We start from the raw sequence: 23,942 nt of genomic DNA, 5'->3' as shown, positions 1-23,942 counted from the left end.
GAGAGAAGACAATGGTGGACAGGGAAGGGAGAGGGAGAGATGGGGCAAAAGAGGAGAGAGAGGAGAGGGAGAGATGGGCCAAAGAGAGGAGATAGGAGAAAGGAGAGAGAAGAGAGTGAAGTCTAAGCTCATATTTAGTTCAGAAATGAATTTTTTTTTCAATTCAGAAATATAACTTATTCTAGAATGATAGTTAAATATTATAATAACCTCATTATAGAATACAAATATTATTTATTAAAATTATATCTTACGTCACACATAAACTCAATTACTAATTTATTCTTAATACTTATACTACTGTTCTATTTTACAGTAATTTTATAAAAAATAAAACACATCTTTTTCATCTTTTCTTTACTTTATATTACCATAAAGATAATTATTATACTCTAATTTAAGAATACAAGTGAATAGAATAATATTTATTTTTAAAATAAAAATTTTATTTTAAAAATAATAAAGAAGAATATTTATTTTAGAATTGATATTATTTATGAGTTACGACGCAAAGTTCTAAACACCAACATAGAAAATATTCTCTCTCTGGATTTGTCTTCAGAGAGAAAAATTCTCACAAATTCTTATGAAAATTTTGGCTATTCAAATATGCCCTTTTTTCATATAGAAAAAAGAGAGATTATATTTTGCCCTCTTCTAAGTTAGGCCTAAATTTATTTTAGGCCCTATAATTTTGTTGTGTCATTATATTTCTTTATAGTTATATTTAAATTAAAAATCTTAATTTTTTTCATCATATTAATTAAATTATAAATTAAATTTAAAAATAATTGTCAGAGATAAAATTATAGAGAACCGAATAAGCTTTCTAATGCATTTAACATAATGACAATAATATGATAAAAATATATATCTGAAATCTGACGAGTATATTTAAATATGTTAAAAAACACATGTCTAATGAATATCTTTAAATTCGATAATTTTCCGAAGAAAAATAATGGAAGCAGCTGCTGCAAAGAAGTGATTAAGCGTGTGGCAAATAACGATAGACTGAACAAATTCGACCGTTAGCCAACGGTCAAATAGAGCTTAGCATCTTCGTGGACATAATAAGATCCTTCTACACCTCATATAAATGGTCCCCCTCTCATCCTCTATTTATATCCTCCGTTTTGCACATCAAAACCCATCTCTCTCTCTCTTCCCAATTGGGTCTATAGATATCTAACTTCCTTTCCTCTCCAAACTTCTGACCCCCATTTGCTGTGAGTAGTACTAATAAGACAACCAGAGATGGGTTTCGTAATCGTCATCTCCTTGCCGCTAATCCTCTTCGCCGTCTTGCTCGGCTTCGGGTGCTACTTCCTCGGGAGGGCGAAGGGGAGGGAGGACGCGCGCACCGGCGTCGGCTCGCAGGTCTACGGCGCGCCGCTGCCTCCGCCGGGCGCGGTGGATTCCTCGCCTCCAACTCATCTGAAGAAGGAGGCACCCGACAATGTTTGAGGATTTGGTACTGCTGCTTGTTGATTTAGCTAATTTTATATGTGCAGTGACGGCGTTGTAGAGGGTGGAGAATAAACAAGTTTATTTGTTCATATGTACAATAAATTGGTTTTGTTAAGAGAGTAAATTATATTTGTTATTTCTTTGTTTCTTTTGAGTTTTTAACTCTTATCATCATAGTGTTAAGGATTGAAGGGTGCGTTTTATGCAAAAAAAATAAAAATAAAATGTTTTGGTTATTTACGCAAAATTTTAAAAAAAATTGTTTTTTAATTATTCACTTAATTATTGTTTAGTTGTATCCTCAATCTTTCATTTTTGGAATAAGGCTATTCTAATATTTAGTGATATATATATATATATATATATATATACTATTAGTCTTGTGTGTAAACTTGATGTGACGAAAAGTTGCAAAATAGTTTAGCAAAATTGTTCTGAAAATTTTGGCACTGCAGCACAAATTTAAGAGGAGGATTAGCGTAAATGTCCAACTTATGTAATATAAGAGTAACTCGATGTTTAGTTTGATTAGCCTATGGGCTAATAGTAGTCTATGAAAATAATTCATAAAAGTGGTAATATACGCATAAATAATGAAATGTTGAGGGCTATTTATACAGAGAAATCACAGAACAATTCAAAGCTACCGAAAAAGGTGATCAGATCTCCGTTACGGCGGCGTTACTTCACTCCCTTCTCACTTTAAAACCGCGTGAGAGAGAGAGAGAGAGTGAGAGTGAGAGGGAAGCTTATTAGCTTAACAAATGGCGATGGGTTCGTCTTCGTTAAGCCCTAGGGTGGTGAGGGCGATAGTGGTGGTGATGGGGCTGGGCCTTGCGGCGTACATAGTGGGGCCTCCTCTCTACTGGCACGTAGCGGAAGCCCTCCTCCGCTCCTCCGCCTGCCCTCCTTGCTCCTGCGACTGCTCCTCCCAATCCCTCCTCTCTCTCCCCCAAGGTATTCTCGAGATCCGAGATCGGATCGCTTCTCGAGATCCGAGATCCGATCCTATCGCGCTTCTCATGCCTTCTCTTGATTTGGTATCTTCTTACAGTGAACTGACTCTAGATCTCACCCTCTCTCTCTCTTCTCTCTTGTTTATTTTTGCAGAGCTGAACAATCTCTCACTCATAGGTAATTTTCTTAGCGACTACTCTTTCAAATTTTCCAATTTTGGGGAAACTAATCCCTGTCATTTTGGGATTTACTGCATTGAGTAAGGATTTACCGAATCCCTGTCAATGAGAGCGCAATTAGTTACTTTTCTATGACCTCATGTAGACGTGACAAAATAATGATATTGTATTGCTTCAAAGCCTACAACTTTAGTGTGATAGGTGGTTGGAATCAAAACGTCAACTCTTTTGCATGCAAAAAGAAAAAAGGAAAGAAAACAAGAGAAAAGGAATAAAGAGGATATTATAGTTGTTCTGTAGTCATCCTGGTAATTTGGTACTTCTATAACAAATATCGTCAAGGAAAGTTTATGTAGAATTGCCAATGTTGACATCCCTCACAACTGGATGAAAGTATATATAACGATGTGCTGAAATTTTTTTTTCATTAGATATCAATTTGTCCTTGTCAGATTGTAATGAAAGACCTTACTAACACACATTATACCCTCTCTGTTGTTTGATTGAAACTTGTTCATGTATACTTATTTGAGAGCCTGAGATTGTTTAGATTGATAGATTTGTCAGCTTATCTCTTCTTCAATAAATTGGCCCTGTTAAATTGATAAGGTTCTTTTTTCACTAGGTGGTTCTGTCCTTGTCAAATGGGAATAGAAGTTATTAGTCACTTTTCGACTTTGTGTCCTTCAAATTGATCTAGCCCCTAGTTGTTATGGAGTTATTGTTGGTTGTAGATGTAGCAGGAGTATTGTAATTGAGAATGGCATGCAATTTGCCTTACAGTGGGAACCTTCCTTTGGATGCATCTGGCCACCTACTGATCTTATCTATAGATAGGAGTGTGGTAGAAAGGAGAGAAGGCTGGGCCTGAAAATGAGTCTGAACATGAGTCTGGTTGTACTTAGCATATTTAGGAAGGACATTTTATAAATGTTGGACAACATCCTCTTTGAATGCTGAAAATTTCATTAGCATAATCGTTAAAATATCTTTCTTTTCTTTTTGAAGAATGGTTTTTATCAGGTTGTTTCCAACATTATTGGTCAAATGTTTTGGATATTCCAATTGGAAGGTAGCAAGAGTACTAGAACTGCATGGTATCAGATAGTTTCTGGTGAGATTCATTTTTGTAATGTTGACGAGTACCTGGATTGCCTCAAATATATTCTTCCTTCACTGATTACTATAATTTTATTAAATCTTGTTATCATAAAACTTTATTCTTAATGCATGTCCAACCAAATACCAATGCCAAAAAGCTGATCAATTATTTCCCCAAAGTTATTTGTGGTAGTTCCAGGTTTATTTTTACATGCATATCAATTCCATTCAAGTGCCTCCAGTAACATTAAAGCAATGCCCCTCTTAGCTTTTGAAGTGTTTCCATGAAAATCCACTGAAGTAAATTTCCTTCCATCAATATTTGATACGCTTGTCCACTTATGCTCCTTAGATGACAGTGCTAAGCCCAAATTCTTTCTTGCAGATTGCACAAAACATGACCCTGAGGTTAGTGAAGAAATGGATAAGAATTTTACGGACCTTCTTGCCGAAGAACTGAAGCTGAGAGAAGAGGAGGCAATGGAAGCTCAGCAGCACGCTGATGTGACAGTACTTGAGGCCAAAAAGCTAGCATCACAGTATCAAAAGGAGGCTGACAAGTGTAATTCAGGAATGAATACTTGTGAAGAAGCAAGGGAAAGAGCTGAGGTTGCATTGCTAGAACAGAAGAAACTTACTGCCATGTGGGAACTAAGGGCTCGGCAACGAGGATGGAAGCCAGCAAATGTAAAATCTCAGTGAAAACTCTATCTTGTGCCAGGCATACTTGATTCATGGAATATAAAATTTGCCATATCTTACTCAAGGAATCCGGTGTCTCACATGATCACCCCTCCAAGAGGCTAGATTATTGAGAAAGAAGTGGTTGAGCATCACAAATTGGAGATCGTTTTGCCTTTTTATGTAAAAAATAGCACTGTTCTTCATTTAACAAGCAAGCTTGCCTCTATGCCTTTGATTTTGTAGCCAATGGTCGTACTTCTAGTTATACATTAGGATGATTATTTGAGGGGGATAACTCTCCCTACTACTGGAATGAAATAATTTCAAATCGTATGCTTTGAGTGCTTAAAAAGGATTAGTCTTATACTTTCTGTTTACAGGCATATGTGCAGCTAAAAGTACGCACATCGGTTTTTATTATCGTGGTTTTAATAGCATCGTGATGCGGAAGGATAATCATTTATGAAATAGTCCAAATATTTGTACAAATATTTTTCTCCTGTAAAGTAATTATCTTGTAAATTTGTACTGATATTTTTTGTTAGACAACCTAATACTTTTTAGCTTTTCAGTGACATAATATGATAGTCCAAATATTTTAAAGGTAAATATGATACTTCAAAGAAAACAAAGATACTTGTTAATTGGTAATGATTCTATACCACTATCAGGTACTTTTCCGACCCTAAAAGGTTTGTGAGAAATAATATAACAGAGAAGGCAATTTAAATCCATCTGATAGAAGAAAAAAAAGAAAGAATGAAAGATTGGAAGAAGGGGCATGTTCCTCACAATTGGGAAATAATATGAGGAATTCAAATTCAAATAGAGTAGATACAACTGAATCAATCTTGAGGGCTTACCTTTCTTACGTTGCAAGTGGCAACTTCTTGGGATTTTGGAACCCTACTCATCATACAAGGGGTAGGGGCATTTGTAAACTAGCACACTGATACAGAGCTTGAAGTAATGATCCTTCTATATGTTTATTACAGAATCAAGTGCTTGCAAGAATGTACCTGTCCTTTATCATGATTACATAACACAGAAGAAGAGCTGCTCGGAAAGGATCAGGGAATACAATTGAGCGTCTAAATCCATTAATGGCAATATCGAACGCAAACTGGAAAATTAGAATATAACCTTCAATTGGAGGAAAATCTTAATTGGATTCATGTACAGCAATTTTACTGAAATCTACTCTAGTTGACTTTCTTTCATCTTTTCACCATCTAACTATTCATGAATTTACACAAAATATAAATGGCTGTACAGAAATACAGAATGGCCGTAGACTTTGCAATGAACTTGCCCTCATTTTTACTGCCTCTTGGCTAATGTTTTTTTGAGTCCTTTTAAGATCTTTCCAAACCACATTATGTTCATGATAAACAGTATTGTGGGAACCAGAAATGTCAGCAGATAACCAAATGTATGCATCTGCTCAACCTGTCAAAAAATGTGAAGAGTACGGTTCAATGGTCAACAAAATATAGCTTGGAATTTTATTGTTGGTGTCAGTGAAGAAAGAAATCAGTACCTGATCATAGTGCAAATAGACGTGATAAAACAAGTAGATGAACAACAATATCCTTGCCACCTGCACAATGTAAATTATTTTCCATTAAGCAGATAACATAAGCTAAGCAGGTTCCCATATGAAAACAATCACACTGATTCAAGTAATAGAATCGAAGTCATTTGCATTACCCTGATCATGTGACTCGGAACTGCCTTATCATCTAAGGTTATTAACATGGTTTTTCTGAATGCTAATTCACAGACTATATATAACCACACAATTCACAACTCTATCAGAAAAATATGTTTCAAAAGCAATGAAAAATTGCTCAATTCAACCTGAGAATTTTATATAGGGTTGCAAATACTTCCATAATGGACGGTCATTCAAATATCCAGAGGTTGAGCACCGAAATTTAGTGTATAACGGTGCTTTTCTATTGCAATGAAAAACACTTAGAATCAGTATGAAGACTGATCATCTAAAGTGAAGTTCAGAGATATCTTTACAACATTGTTCTCTGAATTCAAATCATTGCTTATTTAGTCACCCAGGATCATTCCCATAAAGAGTGCTGTCACTTGTCAGACCAACTTTGACATGCCAAGAGAGCGTCTTCTTTCTGTCTAATATGTTATTCCACCTTGTCATTCCTTTCTTCCTCTCCTTTTACTTCATTGGGAGGACAGGTAAGATCTTCAAGGATATTTTTCAGGACATCTAAATGCACACTTAAATTTTTCAGCACAAACATATCCTATGGCTGATTTATTACCTGGAAGATGAGATCATACAAATGATTTAAGTTTTTCCTGCCTCTTGTAATTTCCTATGACATTAAGCACTTTATTCCAGTTGAGAAGACAAAATTGTCAGTATATTGAACAAGACGAGAAAGATAAGATACACATAAAAACAAGAGAAATAAAGAAAAAACATACACCAGATAATCTGATTCGTCCATAGCTTGCCGAATAGTTCATGATTACATCACAAAGTTATACTAAAAACACATCAAATGATCTTTATATTCTGCTAAGTTGTAAACAAAAATCTCTTTTACCATCCTAATTTTTTACCAATTCATACAGAATCACAAGTAATTTGGGCTTCTATATTACTGATTTGTCTATAAGTGACTCTCAAGTTGATTCAATCGAGTATGACAGACAAAAAAGTGAATCTTCCACTTACCAGCCAGGCAAAGAACATAGCAACACCATTTATCAGATAGGCACTAGATCTTTTCATTCCTGCAGTGTCAAGAAACCTTCATAAAACAAGAAAAAAGAAACAATGTCAAAAAGTCAAACTACTGAAAGTAGTGATGTATCTACAAAGTTTACCCCAATAAAGAATACAAATTTACCATCTTAAATTGATTCCAGGGGTAGTGGTCTCCGAGATAAGAACCATATATGTGTACAACTGCCCTTCCCCTGATAGCATACTGTAAATTATAGAAATTACTGAAATTATGTGATGGAGAACCTGAAAATACAATGCGATCAATGGTCAATGACAGTCTTGAAACTAAGTGGCTGATCTGACTAATTGCTGTATGGCAAAAAGCAATTGCATTAGGTACATAGGAAAAAAAAATGGAACTTAATCTTATCAGATGACTTCTGCATGTTAAAGTAAAGATCAAAAGATGGTTACTAACATATTCATATCCACCAAGCGAAGGATATAGCCAAAATATCACTGCAAGGTCTGCGATGAAGTAACCAGCAGAAACCTATCAAACATAAACATAAAATTCCACTAATAATGTTAAAGAAACAGACAATATAGATAGAAGTACCAGGAGCAGAAAAATCTGTTGAATTGGATGATAATAGAGTGAAGGAAACTTTTACCCCTAATGTAAAAGTTGAGATGCCAGAACTTCGAAATGTAACTAGTCCCTCAAGGCGATCGGAGAATAAATCTGAGAAGAAGACTAGGTATAGTGACATAACCGTGATAAAAAAGGCATGGGCACTGGACATACCCCTGCAAAAGGTCGAGTTGAATATCAATCTATTTCCCAAGAAGGACGGCAAAAGCGGGGAAGAAATAGCCAGCAATAGTTCTACCGGTTATTCCATTCAATCCTTTGGATTTTTGTAAGAGAAGCATATCCCTTGAAGTAGAAAGAACTGATTAATTGTGTGAGATGACATACCTGAAGCAAGAGAATATTCAATATTATATGTAATGCCTCAGAAACTATAATAGGACCAAATAGAAGAAACTGGCTTGGTTTTGTTTATCCTAGTTCAACCAAATGCAAACAAATATAAAATGATCCAACTTGACTATAATGGAAATAGATGACTCTGATTTTGCCAGATAAAATAAAAAGCATCTCAACTGACAATCTCAACCAAGCTGATTGTATGGAGAACTCACCAAATATGGGTTCCAGGCTTGAAATTACACCAGAGCAAACACAAAATTTGCTGGAACTAATTCTCTATTCAACAACTCATACAAAAAAAAAAAACAATACTAAAGGACAATAGCTAACCAATCACCTACATCTCAATATACTTCTGCCACTTTAGAACTTACTCTTGACAAACCAAGCCTTGAAAGAATCTCACGGGGAGAGACAATAGAATCCTGTCTAGATAAGAGAGAGAGAGAGAGAGAGAGAGAGAGAGAGAGAGAGAGAGAGAGAGAGAGAGAGAGAGAGAGGAAGGGAGGTGATATGAAATAAAAAGGGATTGATAGGATTCTAGAATAGATGGTGGATGGAAGAAGCAAGAGAAGTAGGAATGAGGTTTCATACCTCCACCCTCAAACTATGGTTTCACACCATAATTCACGACAGACACAAATCTTAAATTTTTTAATTAACTGGATTTGGAAAAAAGTGAATATTTTCATATAAACCTACAATAACAATAAGCAAAAAATACCCTAAATAATTACAAAAAACAATACAAACCTAAATACAAAAAATAAACAAATACAACCCTAAGCACAAAAAAATAAAAATGTAACTCAAAACAAGATCCCTACTGGAGGGATCATTAGCTGCTGGCACCTTATGCACTGATACACACACCAATGGGTTATGTCGGTGATGTTCGCATCATAAATCTGGAGATGAGAATAAGGCTGTCGATGCACTTAGTCGTTGCATAATCCTTCTTCCAAAGATGAGTGTGGAGTAGGAGGAAAAACAGGTCAGATTAAGTTTGACATGACCTGCTACTCGATTCAAAACAAATCGGATACGGATAAAATTATCCTATCCGATCCGGATCCGGATACGAATACGGATAATATACTATTTTAGTAAAATGTCTAGATTCGGATCCAGATACAAAGCCTTTTAAAAAAATTCAGATTCGAATAACAGATACGGGCATATCTAATATTATTTGCACAAGTGTTTCATATATAATAAGTTTGTGACATTATTTGCAGAAGTGTGATATTTGAAGTTGTTAAATGTGAAAGTATTTTCAGGTCACGAGATACATCATATTTCTAAATCTAAGCATCATTTTCTTCTCAATAAGGTGTTTCATGTATAATTTGTTTGTCGAGACTCATCCTTTAACAAGGAAATATATATTTATGAATTCTTAATGATCTTCAATTTACTTCAATAAGGTCCACGTTGTATTTAAATTTGTGTTAATTTAATTTTCTTGAAGTTAATGTGAATGAAGTGATTATATGTTGAAGTTAATTGGAGTGTGTGAAGTTAGAAGTAGAATTTGATTGTATGTTAAGGCTCAATTCAAGTGATTTATTGTTTCTTGTTGGCATAATTTTGTTAATAATGTTATATTATATAGAATGTGTTATTTTCTTCTGATTGTTAATGATATGTTCTATGTTTTATGTATTTGACAAGTAAGAAATTATTTTTGTGGAACTCTTAGTTTTTTATATTAATTGTGTTTAAAATAATTGCCATAATCCTTTTAAGATTAGGTATTTATCCATTTCAGATCCGATTCGTATTGAAAACTATCCGATCCGTATCTAAAAATTATTCGTGTTCGTTTAGTTAGAATATGATTTTAAATTTTGCTATCCATCAAATATCCATATCTGAATCCATATTTGGACTAAAAATATGGATTTAGATGTGGGTTGAGCACTATATGATCTGTATCCGATCCGTTTAAACCCCTAGTACTATGGAGTTAATGGGTTTTGAAAAAAAATTAAGTTTGAGTATGACTTATGTTTGAATTTTTATGAAATTTACACCTTGTTAAGCGATGGAGTGACTCGAAATAGATTGTTTCCTCATGCAAGATAGCTATCAATTTAAATCTATGAAGCACGGATACTTCATTTAGGCATCTGTATTATTATCGAATACGTATACCGATACAACCCCGATACGTATTAGATACAGCTAAAGAAGTATTCAATTTAAAATAAATAATTTTAATTATATGATACAACGGAGATACGACAGGGATATGACAGGAATATATTTTTGAGTTATTTAGGTTGAATAGGTCGGGTTTGCAAATAAAACTAATTCAAAACCCATTAACCTACTACCGACCCATTAGCATTTAAATAATATCTAACATCGAAATGACGAAAACTAACCCACGTTTGCCGCGCTCTCTCTCGTTCCTCTCCCTTTTGCAACCTAGCCGATGATTTTCTTCTATCCTCCCTCCCCAGGCTAGCAACGAAAAGCCTTCTCTCCCACACGAGGCAACGACGGTCTCCTTTCCTTCCGCAAGCCAGCGATGAAAAGCCTTCTCTCCCACGCGCCAGCGATAAAAAGCCTTCCTACCTCCCTCACGCACTAGCAACAAAAGCTTTGTACTCCCCACCCCTATGAGCGACAATTCCCTCACTGGACGACGGCTCCCTCACGCGATGGTGACTCTCTCAACAGCGACTCCCTCTAGTGAATGAGGCACCCTATTTCATCTCCCTCCCTTATGCACCGTCCTCTATCCCTTTCTGTCTATGATACTAGAATTTGGGATTTTGATCACAGTGAGCTGATCCTAATTGCTGTTAAATGACTAATCTAGGGGATTTTGATCACACCCCTTTAAATACAAGGCGTGCAGCAGTTGGGGGTCGGGGTGAGCCCAATGTAGAAAGGAAATGTTTTCGAGAGCAGGATTTTGAAGTATATCGCCGCCAATTGAGCTTCTTCACTCTTTCTTTGCCCTTAGTCTGCCCTCAGACAAAATGCCGGTGAGAGTGAGTTAATCCCTCACCCTTCCTCTCTGACTTTGATATAAGAATTTGAGGGGGTTTTTTTATATTTTTCTGAAAGAATTTAGGATATCAAATTAGCTCACTATGATCCTAATGCTAAATGACTAATTTAGGATGCTATTTGAGTATTTGTGCTCATTGCCTCACTACCATGTTTTAGAAATTAATTGATGCTTTCTCTGTCTAAAGCATGTTGTATTAATGATTAGTGTAGTCACTGTGATACTGTGATCATTGTTTTGTTTATTGTTTTATTGTTGTATAAGTTCGCCACTTTTCAACCCTTGTTAGAAAGTTACATGCAAAACATTCACAAGATAAGTTAGAATGATATGCATTAAGCCATATGTTATATTGGTTTTCAATATATTAAAATATATTTGTTATTAATTTTTTATTGTCGTATCCATGCCGTATCCGTATCCTAAATTTTAAAATTTATCATATCCTCTTATTTGTATCCCTGTATCCCGTATCGGTATCCATGCTTCACAGATTTAGATCTAAAAAATTATGCATTCTCAGTACCTCTTTAAGGGAATTTTTAATTTAAGAATTATATGCTAGAGGCTTAGCAGGGCATTTTGGACATGCCAAATCCATTGAAACAGCAAAACATCGATTTTACTAGCCAAGTCTTAAAAGATATGTTATTCAACTTGTTGGTTGATATCAAATCTGTCAACTTGCTAAGTACCGAAAATAGAATACAGGATTGTATACGCTTTGCCTATTGCTAACCGTCCTTGGCAGGTTGTTAGTATGGATTTTGTGCTTGGTCTTCCAAAGACTATTCAAAAGCATGATTCCATTTTCGTGGTCATATGGACCGATTTTCCAACATAACACATTTTATACCATGTTCTCGTACTTTTGACATCTCTCGACTTGCGAAATTATACTTTAATAAAATTGTTAGGCTGCAAGGATTACCAAAAACCATTATGTCTTATAAGAATGTAAAATTCACCAATTATTTTTTTAAAAACACTATGGCACAAGATGAGAACCAAGCTTCAATTCTAAATTGCTTTCCACCCACAAACAAACAATCAAACTAAAGTAATCAACAAAAGCCTAGGTAGCCTTTTAAAGACCTTAGTTGGTAAGAATTTAAGGGATTGAGACCAAACATTGTCTACTATTGAGTTTGCCTACAGTAATTATGTTAATAGGTCAATATGTATAAGTCCACCAGTATATGGTTATAAAATATAAACCTAAACAACTCATAGATGTTATTCTCATGGCTCATTATTATAGATTGTAAGAGTCTTGTATTTGCATTTGTATCACATATTCATGACTTATATAAAGAAATCAACAACAAGATTGCACAAAATAATGCTAACTATAAAATTCAAGCTGAACTAAGGAGATTTAAATAACTTAATATTGAAGATTATGTGATGGTCTCAATCTGTCCAGAATGGTTCCCTCTGGGAATTGTCAAGAAATTGTAAGCACGAAGTGTGAGGCTTTTTAAAATTCTGAAGAAAATTAATGATAATGTTTATGTTCTAGATCTACCCAATGATTTTAGTATCAATTCTACTTTTAATATTGTTGCTTACAGATATTCATATTTTACTCTTGAAAATCCACTAACAAATGAGTCTACCTATGAGCATGTCTATCTATGGAAGACCCTCCTTACATCCACTTTCCAACATTCCACCTAATATAGTAGATAAAATTGATAAAATTTTAGACGATGAGATTATATCTACTAAAGAAGGCGAACCTGACAATACCTAATACATTGGAAAGGATGGCTAGTATCTGATGATACTTTATTGACATGACTTAGAGTGACATTACCCTCATATTCTAGAGGGACAAATTCAATGGAGTTGAGTTCTCTCTTGCCTGAGGAGAATGATGCGAATATTACCGACAGAATACATTGGCATGTATATAAGCGTCGGAGGTACAAACAGCTGATGATCCCTCCAGTTGGGATATGGTTTGAGTTATATTTTAATGTATTTTTAATTCCTGATGTTAAGATTGTATTAGCTTATTTATAGTGTTTAGGATCGTCTTTGCTTTTTGTAGTTGTTTAGGGTGCATTTTACTTATTGTCATTGTAAGATCTATATAAAAACCTATTTTTTTCACTTAGAGTTAATTAAGAAATTTGAAAAATGTTTCCATTGTGAGTTTTGGTGTGAAACTCCATTCCTGCTTCTTCCAACCACCGTCTCCTCTAAAATCCTATAGATCCCTTTTTGTTTCATATCAGAGCGGTGGCCAGTTACAACTTTTTTGTTCTATAAATCCATAATACACATAATTTGTCTATCTTGAACAAACTCACACATAGCTTTATGACTAACTTGAATAAATCCATAACACACCTAATTTTTTAAAATTTTCATTTTACACCAAGACTCATTGCCTGAGATCTTCCCACATATTACAACTTTATGTTCCATTTCTTCTAAGAAATCCTTTATTGATTTTAAAGTTTTCAAAGTTTTTACATGAATAATTTCCAACAATCGAATTCAAAATACCACTAGCAGCTTTCATAAAACTCTTTTGGATGTCAATGACTAATGATGATATTAAAACATCAAATGAGTATGTCTGAAGAAGAAAACATTATATTGATGAAAAATTGTCCTTTGTCCATATCATGTAAGTGATTCTCACTATATTTATCATGAAGCTATATCATTGTAAAGTAACTCAAGGGCCATATAGACATAGTGTGCAGGAAGTAAGTGCAATTACATAACAAGGAATATCAACATTTCCAAAAGCCACTACAAGTATCTAACTTCTTTGAAGAAGGTGCATGAAATGATGCTGAGGAGGTAAGAAGGTTACTTTCTAGATATTCTTGTCCAATTCCTACAATCTTAGAATTTGCATCCTAAAGTAATTGCCTCTCAGATTTCAATATTTCATTAACTAAGGCTATATGATCTACATAGTTACATCTAAATGCTGTTTTTCGTCTCTTCTTCAACATGTCTTTTGCTTTCCACTGTATAAACACTTACTGCATTGCAAGTTTGAAAAAGAACCTCTCCCAATGCACAAAAATGAATTATATAAACTGAAAGAAGATAAAAGTCAACAAGCTTACCATTTTGCACATGAGAATGCCACCAAGCACAGAGGTGTATGGGATAAATGGGTCTGCTAGCAAGTAGTCTTTAACCAGTACCTCCGCTTGGTACTTACAAAACTTAACAGCCATCTGTGAAGTCTCGGAAACCTGCACAATAAGATATATCTTGACCCAAAAGACAATGAAGACAGAAAAGAATTACCATCTTAAATGACTAAAATAAATTGTGAGTTTTAGTTATAAGTTACAACTTACAACCAGATAAGACAGCTGAAATTTAGCACGAAGTTCATGATAAATATCTGCAAACCTAAGTATCAGAAAGTACAACATAACCTTATGAGGCAACAGTGTTTGCCTGCTTGGTGTACTGTGCAATGTGTCAGAATTCAGAAAGTATAGTTATTTTCAGATAAATAAATAATAAAGTTAAAAGATTTTCATACAAATAACTTTTGTAAACCAAACCTAATGCAATACAGCACCCAAATGGGTTTTCTCTAGTACGTGTTAGGAAAAAGGTGTTCTAATTCATGAGGTTCCAATAAATGCATGATATAAAGAACTAAAAGTTGATAAGAGACTTGAAAGACTCTCTTCTCCTATAGTTCAAGGGTTGCAGAAGAACATTTCAAGAATTAAGAAATATGAATGAAAAATTGCATTGTAGCCCCCAATCTTGTTTTCTAAGTCTTACCAACATAAAGGCGATGATGAGAAATACAAAAGTAAAGATATCTTTAAATAATTGCCACTGAAAACTTTTAAAATATCATATTTGCCACGGAAAGCATTGTGCTCTTTCAAAAATATCACTCAGCTACTTAAATCTAACTAATCATAATTAAACCAAACTTAGATTAAAAAGACTATTTTACCCTTGCATAAATTATTTAAAATAGTTTAAAAGCTATTCAATATTTTAATATCATAGTACATCAAAAAATATCTTTTTATATGCTAGAAAAAAAAATCATTGATAAGTATTTTACACAACTTCAAAAACCAACAGCATTTTAATCATTTACATGTGTTTATTAACTTTAATAATAATTTATTACGAATATTCTATTAAGAAGTAATCATAACGATAATTCTAAAAGGGTTGAGATATCAGTGGCAATTTCGATGTTTTGAAGGTTTTGTGGCAATTATGTAAAAAACCCCAAAAATAAATAAAAAATAAAAAAATAAAAAAAGGTAGCCTTTTCCAGAACCAAAATACCAATTAGTTGATTATGAATTCATTTCCCTGTGCACTCCGACATCTCAGAACATAATACAGAGCTTATGGGTTTCTTCCTCTTTCTGAACAGGATCCATTTTCAGCGGTACAGCAATATATGAAGGAGATGAACTCATACAACACTTGGCCTCTCACATCATCGGTATTATCCATCGAATTCTAAGGTACCCCAAGCATTTCTCAAAAATTTAATACATGAAATGTGTGCGATCAAGCGTACCAGAAACACAGGCATGCTGATTGCGTAAGGCAACGATACCAGAACCACAAGAAAGCTCTTTCGGTATATGAATGCTTGGTTGCCACCCTACACAAACGAGTTCCATTATGTTGCAGAGATCTAACCAATCACTGGCATACAACCTTCGTAGATAGAAATTGCTAAAATTTAGGAAAATGGTCATCTTTACCAGCAATCTAATCACTCCGCTAACAACATCACCTACAAAACGGATTAAAGTAGCAACCGGAAAATCAAGGACAAATCGTATAAAGAAAGCAAAGGAAACCAACAAAATCGATATGTCCTAGAACCGAAAGTAATGCACCCGAGTGAATCGCCGAAAGCTATCAGAATCCAAACAATGCAGGAGAGAAAACAAATCCAAATCACCAACCAAGATAAGGATCAAGACTCACCTCAGGAATTCGTCCCTTGGATCTAAATCACCGCGATTTTTCCCAGGACGAGAAGGGAGAAAGAAAAAGAACGGCAATACCTTCGATTAAGCACATGGGATTGGGAGAGAGGAAGGTTTTGGTGAGGATTGAGTTGGATTGAAGAGAACGGAATTGAATTTGGAGATTCCACGAGAGGAGGAGGAGAATAGCAGATGCGGACGAAAACCCAATGCTTCCATTCCCGCAATAATATATTCTCAACTACTATCAAGGAATAATAGAGGAGAAATCAGCATTTTATTCCCCGTTTGGTATAACTTTATTCCGCATATCCTACGGACTCCAATTCCCACAAGCTTATATAATCCATCCATCTGGACCGTCCAATTGCTGCCCCTACCAATAAGCACTACATTTAAGGTTTTTCTTTTTCTTTTTCTTTTTTGCATGTATACCATTTTGAAGTTTCTTATTTCTGGATACTTGTCAATTAACTATAAGTTAAGATTTTATTAGTAATATAACAGAAGAAATATATAATTACCTTTAACAGAAAGAAATGTATGTAAGCAAGAATAAAGTATTTATATCTTTTTATAGTTATGAAATCTTAACAATTAGTTGAGTTTGAGAGGAATCTATGCAAAAATCAAAGTGTTTTGAAAATAAAAGATTTTAGAACGCACACGCACAAAAACAAAAACAAAATTGGAGGAAATTTGCAGAATTAGCCTTCAATATATCGAAATTTGCACAATTTTCATTGAACTTTTGCGTAGTAAGATGTATATATATAGCCTAAAATATTATGTAAATTAATAACTACCAAGATGCACCACCAAATAAAAATTTGATGTCATTAGACTTCCTCTTGGAGTATGATATTCTAATTTGGAGCATCCTTTGTATGCATAAATTCTGCACAATGAAATAAATGTAAAGTCTAACATATATTATAATCCATTAAAAAAAAAATCTTTCCTTATGGTTTCTTTTAGCTAGAATTATCTTTGAACAGGAAATATTTGTGGACAAGAAAAAAGTGGATAAGAGTCCATTATTTGGATATTTCACATCCTTATCGTTATCCATGTTTGGAGTACTCGGATGGAAAACAATCTATGTGAGAGGTGATAAATTTTAAAAAAAAAAAAAGTGATAAGAAACTTTTATTTCCGTATCTCGCCTCTTTGGTTGTTCCTCTAGGTGGAATTTGATTCAGTCACCTACGCTAAGGAAAACAAGAATAAGACGTGCAGGTTTTGTATTGCTTTCTATGGTACCTTGAATTTGACAAAAGAAGGAAATAAAGGTAGATAAGATAAGAGAGAGAGAGAGAGAGAGAGAGAGAGTTGATGCAGGACTTTCTAATTGTGAGAACCAAGAAAGTAGTTCAGTATACCAGAAAGCAGCAGTCGTCTGATGTCTTTATAATTTCTCTGCATGACTTAGATTACAGAGGGATTACATATCATGCTGAAACTACTGATACATCCTTGTCTCATAACATCCCTACTACTACATTTATTTCGCTAAAATGTCTATAACTTCAATATCTTAGAACATTGCGTTGCCTTGTCGGTGAGGATGAGGATGATGAAGACGATAACCCAGAGCGCACCTTCTCAGCTTTATCTTTGCTGAAGGCCTTTCGAACATCCTCTTTGAGCTCGTAGAAGCGCGTTCGTTTGATCTTCTGCTCGTCAGGGGTGCCTTTCTGGAGGTAAAACGTGTCGGGCGAGTCGTCTTCAAGAAACTTATCCAACACCTCCGAACAGTGTGAAAAGTAGCGACGCCCTAGCTCCACTGTCAAAAATGTATGCACCATTGTGTCACAATTCAAGAACTCAAAAGCTCAATCAACTTTGAATATCATACTCAAGTAAATTGGAGAAAAGCCAGGAACATCCTCAGTTACACATATAAAGAATCCTACCTCAAAGAAAAGAAAATGAGTTCAGAGAAGTTCCTAATGGTACTTGAGATTAGTCCAATCTTGCTATGAAGGTTGTAGGATCTTAACGATGGAAATTGTTCAACTAATTCTGGAATCGGATTCCATGCTTAAAAGGATCAAATTCTAAATTCTTCCATCGATGTCCATAGATGATCCGAAAGTCTATCAGCACTCTCCAAGAACTTTTTAGAATTCAGAAAGCTGTATACTCGTATGGCCAGAATTCCTTGAACCTTGCTGCTCAAGTATTCTTTATGACACTATTCAGCTGATACCCAAGAAAAAAGAAAGTATACTAGATAAAATGGGGGATTATTATTCATGCAATATGTGAACCTAAACCAATTAAGCAACTGATAAATCACCTTAATCAGGTAGTTTAATAAAGTGGCATCAAATCGAGGCTGCATTAAGATTGTAAGCCAGAAAGAAGAAATAAGAAAAGAATAAAACTGGCTTTAAAGTTACCTGTTTTCATTAAAGAATCCACCCTCTCACGTAGTCGCTTGTTTCGCATTGCGGGCGTCTCATTTAGATCAACCTCCTTTAGTTTACTGGAAGTGTTAGGTGCAGAAACACCTCCGGCATATATAGTGGTTGTATCCGCCTGTGCTATTTCCATGGCAACCTTGGCTTCAGTAGGGAAGAATAATCTTGCAAATGCAACTGAGCACGCAAAATGGTGAATGTTAGTGTGGTGAATGATGGTAATATTCCCCATGATACTATGCGATGAAGTTGAATGAAAAACTAAGTGTAACAAATTACTTAAGAATGGTGCGAAATGGCTAATCATCTATTTAACATGCATAAGCTATTATCCTGTGATAGATAGTATATGCATGAGTACTCCGTTTGTGTAGTTCTTCAATTGATGTTAGTAATACACAAGAATTTAAAGGATGATAAGAACTTGAATTTCTACTACTAAGACCTTGTAGTGATTATTTTGTCAAATAGCAAAGATGACTCCAAAATTAACAAATATAAAAGCCAAACCTCTATTTTCCAGATAAATAAGTTTCATGTGGAGGTCATCAGCAAATAATGGCGAAGTGACTGAATCTTCTATAGCCATGGGATTCCTCATGAGCTCCTTCTCTAGGATATCGATGCATATTCGATCTGTATTTGTCTCTTGGCCTTGCGCTGTCCTTGCATTATAGTCTTTTGCCCTTGTCAGCCTCCTACAAATGTTAACAGCATTACGTCCATCAGCTGTTGTTTCTGCCACAGAGGCACCCTTGGTTAGGAGGGAGACGATGACTGCTGGCTCTTTTCTCATGGAAGCCACATGGAGGGGTGTATATCCTCTCTCATTCTTTAGATTAACATTTGCGAGCTCCAGATCTAGCAACTCTGCCACAATTTTGGTATCACAGTATGCAGCAGCATAGTGTAAAGCATTGGCATCATCTAATGTGATCTGAGACTCAGAAAGTAGCAACTTAACAAGATGAACATCATCGCAATCCAGGGCCCTGTGGATTCTTCCAACTCTTTTTTCATGGACTGGGTCTACAGTTATGATGTCAGCTTCACTAGGCTGGGATTTGCTGCGGATAAGTTTAACTGCCACAGCGATTTCATGAGGAAGATCCTTCTCAAGAGAGATATTGTCAAGATATGATCTTGCTACTCTTTCGATACAGGGATTGAGCAACAGATTAAGCTGTGAGTGAAAAGCGACCAGTAGAATAGGTATTATGTCTTCCACCAGAGCTTTCTGAACAAAGTTGAGAAGACGTCTCTGTAACAATACGCAAATTAAGTCAGAGTGTCCTTAATGCACTTAGAAGAACTAAGGAATTTTGCAGGAAACAAACATTAACAAGATAAACAACTGAAACAAGGGTCTAATAGAGAAACCTGAAGCAGTTATACCCAACTGATATTAATACATGTGAAAGCAATTACATCAAAAATTGATAGAAGTAATCCAAAGATGGAAGTTTTAGCGATAAAATCGAATCCAACCGTGACATTTCAAAAAGATGAAAAATATTCACTGGAAGAAAGTGAATCAAAATATTAAGGACCAGTTTGGTAGAGAGAAATGAAACAAAAGATTAGTCATCTTCCTATTTCTACTCCCATGCACCACTTCTACTGACAACAGTGATAACTAGCTTACATTCCCTATCGCCAGTTGACCGACCATCCATAGATTCATAAGCTTATTTTGCACAGATAGGCAATCAGGGATGTCTTAGATAGTTAGATCTTACGGACGAACTCTATTATAATTATTTAAAATTATGGTCTATTAGGTCAAGATCATGAGTGCGCACGCTCACACACACGCAAAATTCTTCAACAATTACAGAACGCCAAAAACTGCCCCAAACTAACACTTTGCCAAAAACTTGTTAAGGCATACTAAGTGAAATCCAAAAACATGCAGAGATTGTCATCATAGAGTAACAAAACTGAAAGAGCTAATGTCTACCTAATTTAAGATCTCCCGTAAACAATCAAAATCTAAAATTGAGCATCAGATATTAATCAATCCAGTGACCTGAAATAGCGAGATGAGCTCCGGAATCTGGAACACCGACGACGCGTACATCAACTCGACGACAAATTCAATTGCCGGCCGGCAAGCGTCGTGTGCACACATCTCATCAACGCAGACCGACACCTCCGGCGGCGAAGGCTTCAGCTTCCCTGTATAAATATAGGCCAAAAATATCATAAATGCTTCCCTTCCCACCCTTCCACATTTCACCAACTCGCTCATCAGGTACTTCGGTTTTCCTTCTTCGCTACCACCACGGGAGAATAGATCATAGAAGAACCGGCTCCTCGCCCCTAAGATGCACCGGTGGACGCCGATCGGAACGCCGTCGACGATGATCTGGGCGTCGGTGCAATCAAAGCCATCCGAGTCGAGGAGGAGGCGCTCGAGATTCGAGCTGAGGCGGCTTAGGCTTAACACCTCGAGATTCGTGCTAGCGGCGGCGCCGGCGGGGGGGGCCGGTGGGGTGGCCGGGGGAGGAGCGATGGACGAGATGGAGCCATTGGAGACGTTGGAGGAGGAGGTGAAACTTATCGAAGAAGAGGGCTCCCCGAGGCTCGCCATGGATAGGAAACCCTTAAATTCCGATCCACATGGTTCCTATGATTCCCAAAATCCGAGGTTTCTATGGAATTTGGACTCAGGTATGATGCATTCGATCGAAAAGCGAGAAGATCGAATCAAAATAGAGAAGGAATTCGGGAATAGAAGGGTTGAACAAACTAGAAATTTCCTTTTTAATAGATTTCAGAATTCACACGATTCCAAAACAAAGCAAATCGATCTTAGTATTCGATTTCGATCAGCATGCTTCCTTCGATCCAAGATCCGAGCTTTACGCATCCGATGATTCCAAGTTCCGAGCTTTGTATCGAATTTGGACTCAGATATGATCCGTTCGACCAAAAAAAAACCAACTGACAATTCTTTCTTTCAACAATCTACAGAATTCAAATGAGCAGAGGGAAAAAGGGACGAGTTGCAGCAGACAAAAGATCACGAATCCTGGCGAAAGGGGGAAAGAAATTTGTAGAGAAATAGGAATGGGATGTTAATTTTCTTCGATTTTTGTCTGTAATTTTCTCAATGTGTTTTTCAAATTCTTTAATTGTGAGGAGGAGAAGACCGGGAGTTAGGTTAGATGCTGAAGTCGTCGCGCTGACGCCAGCCGTGCCGTCATGCGGTGGTGGCAGCGTTCGCTTACGTCGGCTCCCCGTCGTTTCGATGATGCTTCTCTTCAAGAGCAAGCCTATTTCTTTTTATTATTTTATTTTATTTTTAACACTTTCTTAAGGGGAATTTTTTTAATAACACCCTATATTTTTATCACCTTCTAATTAACCCCCAATCTTTCAGAACTTTTTAAGCTGACCACTTTTCTTCCTACAATTTTTATATAACACTCTATTATTAATTTAATTTATATAATTCTTTTAATTAAATTACTAAAATACTCTTAAAAATTCTAACTTTATCCTTGATATTAGTTTAACCAGTCCGAGTTATATAAAAATTCTAACATCATCAACCAGGTGTGGAACTTTTCATAGTTTAGAAGATAAATAAATACTAAGAAAACAAAATAAGAAGGTGCATATAAAAATAGACAATAATTATTAGCTTAGTCAATAACTTGGGTATTATCTATGGAATAATTATACTTAGTCTCCCAAACTATCATTAATTCTCACATACACACTCTCAAAATAAAAAAATATTCATATAAACCTCTTATTCAAGGGTCTAATAATTAAAAAATGTCGGCAGGGGGACGCTGCTGATGCACATGAAGAACCTCCTGTAGCCATTTATTAGTATCCTTGCATTTAGCAACCTTACAAATTTAAAATCTCAAGTAAGACAAACCACGAGAGCTTAGAGGGATCCGATCTTATCGAGATATATGCACCGATAACAATAAATTAAACGGATAAAGTTATCGTGGAGGTGCTTCCATCTATTATGAGATACACAAGGGGAAAAAAGAAAGAGCTTCGTATGTAGGGTTAGTGGGGTCGGTTGTCGACGTCTTCTTACGTTGAACTAATTTGTCTTTAGGTTTTCTTTATTTGTGTGCAAACAACCACCTACATTTTAGACATATTTGCAAGCGTATGGTAGTTTACAAAATTTACCTGCAAAAGGAGGAGTTGATTTTGTAAATATGCGAAAAGGGAGATGGCGTTGGTAATAAGAGCAAAAGGTAGGTGGTTATATGAAAATAACCCTTCGAAGAGGGGGGAGGGAAGATTCCTCCTGCAGCAAAGCAAATTTCTCGCGGCGGTCTTTTTCTATTCACTTTCAGTTGGGTCGTCTATGATTGCGATTGACCGCGGTCCAGTCACCGTGGTGAGAACATGGAACCCATGACCGCACTTATTTCTTCCAAATGCGGGGACCGGCCAGGGGGAAGGGAGGAAACGAACAACTGCGAATAACGAGGCGAGGTTTTTACTATATTTTTCTTTTTTGGGGTACAAATCACTCTTCTTCTTCTTCTTCTTTTTTAATTTTTATTTTTAATTTATTTTATTTTAAGCTTCAAATAAACCCTTCGTTTTGATTAGTGGAAGATTCCTCCTGCAGCTATTCCCGTTCAATTGGGCTGCCTTTGATTGGGATTGGCCGAGGTTAAGTCACCTACAGCAACAACGCGGGAACCGTGACCTGGGACTGGGAGAAGAGTAAACTCTTTCTTGCAAATGGGGGACCAGTCCCAGTCAAAGAGGAGGAGAGACCCAGGAGGAACACGATGGGCCTTTAATCTAAATAGATAGAGTTTTTATATCTCTATGTTAAAGATGGCTACAATGATATTTAAAATTTTAAGTTATTAGAGAATGATAATTTTATATTTTATATTTTAATAATTTAAAATTTTATTATAGTTCTAGTATAATCTGTAAGTTATTTACTAAGTTACTATAACTCTTTAAGTAAGTTGCTTTTAGAAAGTAGCTGACAAAGTTAGCTCTCTTAATCGACTATTTTTATGATGGAAATCACTGGCTCAGCTCTCAAAACAGCGATCTACCTCTCTCTCAATTGGCACTTGCATTTGGTAAATTATTTGGAAACTTCAGCAGAATAGATTTTTTTATTAAATTTGGAGTATTAGATCAGTCAAAATTTGGAGTATTAGATCAGTCAAAATTAGTGGAATATGTCATCTGTTTCAAACTGTTTGGATTTTGGAAGTGTAGTACACCGTCGTCACGGAGAGCGAATATAGGAATAGAGTGTCAGAAGCTCATCTATTCCTCTAATTATAAATTTGAAGGCAGGCATATTCCACAAAAAGATCAAGATTCGGAGTCTCGGACCAATCATGCTCCTCCGTGCTTTATTTACCGAATTTGACCACACCCAAATTTAATACACTAATTTTCTAGGTCAG

The 23,942-nt window shown here is 35.7% G+C and overlaps 3 protein-coding genes across 4 annotated transcripts; 1 reads left to right on the top strand and 2 right to left on the bottom strand.

Annotated features, from left to right (window-relative positions):
- Window positions 1-2,075: 2,075 nt before the first annotated feature.
- LOC140797038 (uncharacterized) lies at window positions 2,076-4,724 on the top strand. Its single transcript, XM_073150310.1, has 3 exons — window positions 2,076-2,427; window positions 2,581-2,604; window positions 4,093-4,724. Exons 1-3 carry the CDS (start codon window positions 2,235-2,237, stop codon window positions 4,407-4,409), a joined length of 534 nt encoding a protein of 177 aa, XP_073006411.1. The 5' UTR covers window positions 2,076-2,234; the 3' UTR covers window positions 4,410-4,724.
- Window positions 4,725-5,515: 791 nt separating this feature from the next.
- LOC140797036 (uncharacterized) lies at window positions 5,516-16,339 on the bottom strand. 2 transcript variants are annotated; one of them, XM_073150308.1, is made up of 11 exons: window positions 16,089-16,318; window positions 15,860-15,891; window positions 15,670-15,756; window positions 14,219-14,350; window positions 7,995-8,083; window positions 7,776-7,911; window positions 7,580-7,654; window positions 7,283-7,404; window positions 7,108-7,183; window positions 5,932-5,991; window positions 5,516-5,840 (listed from the first exon to the last, which is right to left on the bottom strand). In XM_073150308.1, exons 3-11 carry the CDS (start codon window positions 15,682-15,684, stop codon window positions 5,712-5,714), a joined length of 834 nt encoding a protein of 277 aa, XP_073006409.1. In that variant the 5' UTR covers window positions 15,685-15,756; window positions 15,860-15,891; window positions 16,089-16,318; the 3' UTR covers window positions 5,516-5,711. The 2 variants fall into 2 exon arrangements, with proteins under 2 accessions (XP_073006409.1, XP_073006408.1); XM_073150307.1 differs by lacking the exon at window positions 15,860-15,891 and having other exon boundaries at window positions 16,089-16,339.
- Window positions 16,340-17,469: 1,130 nt separating this feature from the next.
- On the bottom strand, window positions 17,470-21,779 carry LOC140795985 (BTB/POZ domain and ankyrin repeat-containing protein NPR1). The gene is made up of 4 exons (XM_073148816.1): window positions 20,546-21,779; window positions 19,027-19,777; window positions 18,496-18,693; window positions 17,470-17,876 (listed from the first exon to the last, which is right to left on the bottom strand). The coding sequence occupies exons 1-4, from the start codon at window positions 21,107-21,109 to the stop codon at window positions 17,620-17,622; spliced, it is 1,770 nt and encodes a 589-aa protein (XP_073004917.1). The 5' UTR covers window positions 21,110-21,779; the 3' UTR covers window positions 17,470-17,619.
- Window positions 21,780-23,942: the final 2,163 nt, after the last annotated feature.

The sequence above is a fragment of the Typha latifolia genome, chromosome 10 (assembly GCF_019914945.1).
Source record: "Typha latifolia isolate L0001 chromosome 10, TyphaL0001v2, whole genome shotgun sequence".
NCBI classification, from domain to species: Eukaryota; Viridiplantae; Streptophyta; class Magnoliopsida; order Poales; family Typhaceae; genus Typha; species Typha latifolia.
Note: the sequence above shows the minus strand (reverse complement) of the source record. Positions and strands in the feature narration are given on the sequence as shown.